Source organism: Pteronotus mesoamericanus, unplaced genomic scaffold (assembly GCF_021234165.1).
Source record: "Pteronotus mesoamericanus isolate MK-2021 breed Mesoamerican mustached bat unplaced genomic scaffold, CSHL_Meso_final scaffold_550, whole genome shotgun sequence".
NCBI classification, from domain to species: Eukaryota; Metazoa; Chordata; class Mammalia; order Chiroptera; family Mormoopidae; genus Pteronotus; species Pteronotus mesoamericanus.
In genome coordinates, this window is record NW_026555322.1 from 1262265 (window position 1) to 1265749 (window position 3485).

The window sequence follows — 3485 nt, forward strand, 5'->3', positions numbered from 1 at the left end:
GTCTTCACTCCTTTCTCCAGGTCTGTCTAGATGTCAGCCAGTAGCACAGTCATATCTTCTTGTGTAACAGAGTGATTCTATTCTTTGAAATGAAACTAAAGAGTCTGTCAGTGTGAACTTGTTTTGTTTGTATCCCCCTACACACATAGAGAGTGTTGTTTATTATCTTTGTACTGGTTGTGCTTTATCCCTCTGACTAGACTTCTACTGAAGAGCTAGAACAATGTTTTCACCAGTTTCAGCATGCAACTTTATTATGAAAAAGAAGTCTCAAGTGAATACACTTATGTCAATATAAAAAGCACAGAAGTATAACTTACTCAGGATGAACAGTTTCATTATCAGGTCATGTTACAAAAGTATTGAAAATATCTCAATTTATATAGCACAACAAAAATTAATAAATATTCAAACTCTCAAGACCATTTGGTATCCATAAAATTGCCTCCTTCAGTCAACACAGATAACATAAATATTGAACTTATAATATACATCAGTTTCATACTATGACACCAAAAACTTGTTCAAGGCTTTGAGAATATTTGGCTGTTCAGAGTTTGAGTATTAATCGTATAACTTTATCTCTCACCTCAGGATCATTGTGCTCTGCTAAGTCTTGGAGTTTCTGACCAAACTCTTTTGCTTCCTGGAATATGGAAATAAGTTCAGATTTAGTGAACTCTTCCTTGGTAAATAGCTTCACCTTCTTTTTGAATTGGAAATTTATATTCTCAAAAATTTCAATGATATTAAGAATATTGGCCTTTGACTCATTTTTGTTAAAGGGTGCAACTAATGATGACAGTACTTTGGCACTTATCAGTTCTCTTGTATTAGCTTGATTTTTAGACAAGCGCAAAAACACTTTTAAAACATAAAACTTGGTTTTGACACTTCCTTTGTTTAACAAGGTGAGGAAATCTGGAATATAACTGGCAATCATATGGTGATTCTCAAATTTCACACTCAAATGCTCCAATAATTTTAGTCCAGCAAGTTGCACATGGGAGTTCAAAGGGTAAGAAATTATGTCTTTACAAACTTGATTTATGTATGACTCTTCTGTTTTTAGCTCTTCAGAAGACTCAGAGTTGTCATCTACCTTAGCTCTAGGGTGGTCTTTAATATTGGGATTACTTACCAAGTTTTCAATCATAACAGTAATACCTACATCATGAACTATATCTTGGGTAAATGGGTAAGCAGGACTGATGCCCATTATCATCTTTGCTATTTCATGAATGAAAGGATCCTTAGTTAACTTAAGTAGGGCAACAAGTTTATCAAACTCTTTAGGCTCTAAACTGAAGACACGTGATTTGCAGCGACAGGCTTTTGGATTGGGACCATACTTTTCCCTATACCTAACCTGTTCTTTGATCTCGGCTAAGGTCTGGAAGTAAGGCCCATTATAAGGTGGAATCTTGGTCAGAGGCCGAATCCCCAGAGGAGTTTCAATCAAGGTCTCAACCAGAGTCCAATTCCCTTCTGGAGGTAAGGATCGCTCCTTTCCTTCTATTGGGACTAGGACACTATACCTGGCCCTGGACCATGCTGCCACTTTTTGCTTTATAGTAAGTTCTGGTTTGGGTGTGGGCTTGGACTTTTCCTGGATCTTAGGTGGAGGCTTATAAACTTGATAAGGGGTCTCCTCTTCAGGCCAGAACCAGGATCCTAAACTAGGCTCTTCTCCAGTCCAGAACCAGGAGCAGATACTGTCTTCATCCTCATCATTGGACTCTATTATAATACCAGCTCTGTCCCCAGCTCTGAACTTGATGCTGGCTTCTATCCTCCTCTCGGGCCTGGATTCAATATTGGCCTTATCGTCATCTTTAGAAAAGGACCTGATATTGGCTTCCCTTCTGGCATCAGCCTTGACTTCATACTTGGTCACAACACTGGCCTTAGACGTAGGCATGGCCTTTGAGTTGTTTTGCGGCAGTATACCAGATTCTGCCAGGGGTTTTGCCTTAGTTTCAGCCATGACTCTAGCCTTAGTCTTGGTTTCCATCTTGCTCACTTCCCTTGCCATAACTATAACCTCATTGTAGGTCACCGTTTGTGTCCTGGCCACTGCTCCATCCCGTCTTGGTCTGGGTCACTGGTCCTGTTTTTGGTTCTGCTTCAGCCACTGTCTTAGTGTGGACCTTAGCCTTGCTATGGTTTTGGCAGGGCCACTGATTCCAGTTTTTAAACCAGCTCCAGCCTCTCTTCTTCCCTTGACTTGGCCTCAAAGCCAGTCATAATCCAAAATAAAGTCAAGGCCAGTTTATATACCCTCACCCCCCTCACAGCCTTGACCAAAGGTCTGTCCCAGGTTGGTGTTTTCATACAAAGTCCAGTAGTCACTCAGCCCCCTTTCAAACTACGGGCTCTGACAATGATATAAACAACGTGCAGAGAAAGCTCACTCAGGGAAGCGAAGAATGGCTGTGTGTCTGAGCTCTGCCCTGTGGAGGGTGGTGGTTTTCAGCCACTCCAAGGCCACAGATCGGCCACTGAAGTTGGACCTAGGGGTGGAGAAAGCAAATGGGGCTTTGAGTCTTTTACAATGTTTTTCTCATTTCTATTAGCATAGAGAGACAGGAGAGTATAGAAACTCAGTGCTAAATGTGAGAGGCAGATAATTAGCAATCTCCCCCATAAATTCACAGGCCCTTCAACTACAGGTGCTGCTAATCTTCTTTCCAGACACAAAATAGGGGTGTGCAGATTGGGAAAGCTGGATGAAAGTATGAGAGCCCAAGGTTGGCTCTTTACCTCTACTGGGCTCAAGCAGATCTCTACTACCTCATCCTATAGGACTACTGAGGAAGTCTCCATCCACACCCATACCAACCTGTACTGATCTGGAGTATTATCTTCTCCTTTCCTTGCTTTCAATGATGGTAAGTTCTACAGAAGGTCTAAGGACAAATAAACAAATAGGTTATGGAAACTGCTCTCTTGGTAGACAGAACGTGGTCCCTGTTTCCTATATTTCTAGTTTTTCTAGTGTTTTCTTCCTTTCTGTTCTTTCCCACCATTGCCCTGCTTCAGGGCTTCTCATCATATTCCCTGCTGCCCACCATTTTACTCTTCAGTGACTGCACAGGCACTTCTCTAGTTTGTAACTGGGCTAGGGTGCAGCACGTGGATAGGAAAATCAAGTGGGAAGTTAGAAAAGCAGGTATTACTCTTCTCTACCTCCAGTGTTGATGAAGACCCCCAATTAAATCAGCAGTGGACCCAACAGGGGTTCGGAAACTGGCAAAACAGAAAAGATATAATTCTCTAGTCTCAATCATCCTCTGTCCCACTATCATCACACCAGACTTAACAGACACAGGACACTTTTCTCTTCACTTTTCCCTAGTTTCAAGTTGGGTTGCCATTTATAAACCTTCACAACAACCGACAGTTGCACAGACCTAGAGAACACACAAAGATTGACAAACACACAGATAAATAAATAGAAACACAGGAGACAATTGAGACCAAGT

General features: G+C 41.5%; 1 protein-coding gene across 1 annotated transcript; it reads right to left on the reverse strand.

Annotated features, from left to right (window-relative positions):
• Positions 1 to 226: 226 nt before the first annotated feature.
• On the reverse strand, positions 227 to 2407 carry ARMCX5 (armadillo repeat containing X-linked 5). Its single transcript, XM_054561884.1, has one exon. The coding sequence runs from the start codon at positions 2033 to 2035 to the stop codon at positions 551 to 553; it is 1485 nt and encodes a 494-aa protein (XP_054417859.1). The 5' UTR covers positions 2036 to 2407; the 3' UTR covers positions 227 to 550.
• Positions 2408 to 3485: the final 1078 nt, after the last annotated feature.

Bases quoted from the DNA above. Each gene is read 5' to 3' on its own strand.
- ARMCX5 (XM_054561884.1), bottom strand. From the start codon at position 2,035: ATGGCAAGGGAAGTGAGCAAGATGGAAACCAAGACTAAGGCTAGAGTC.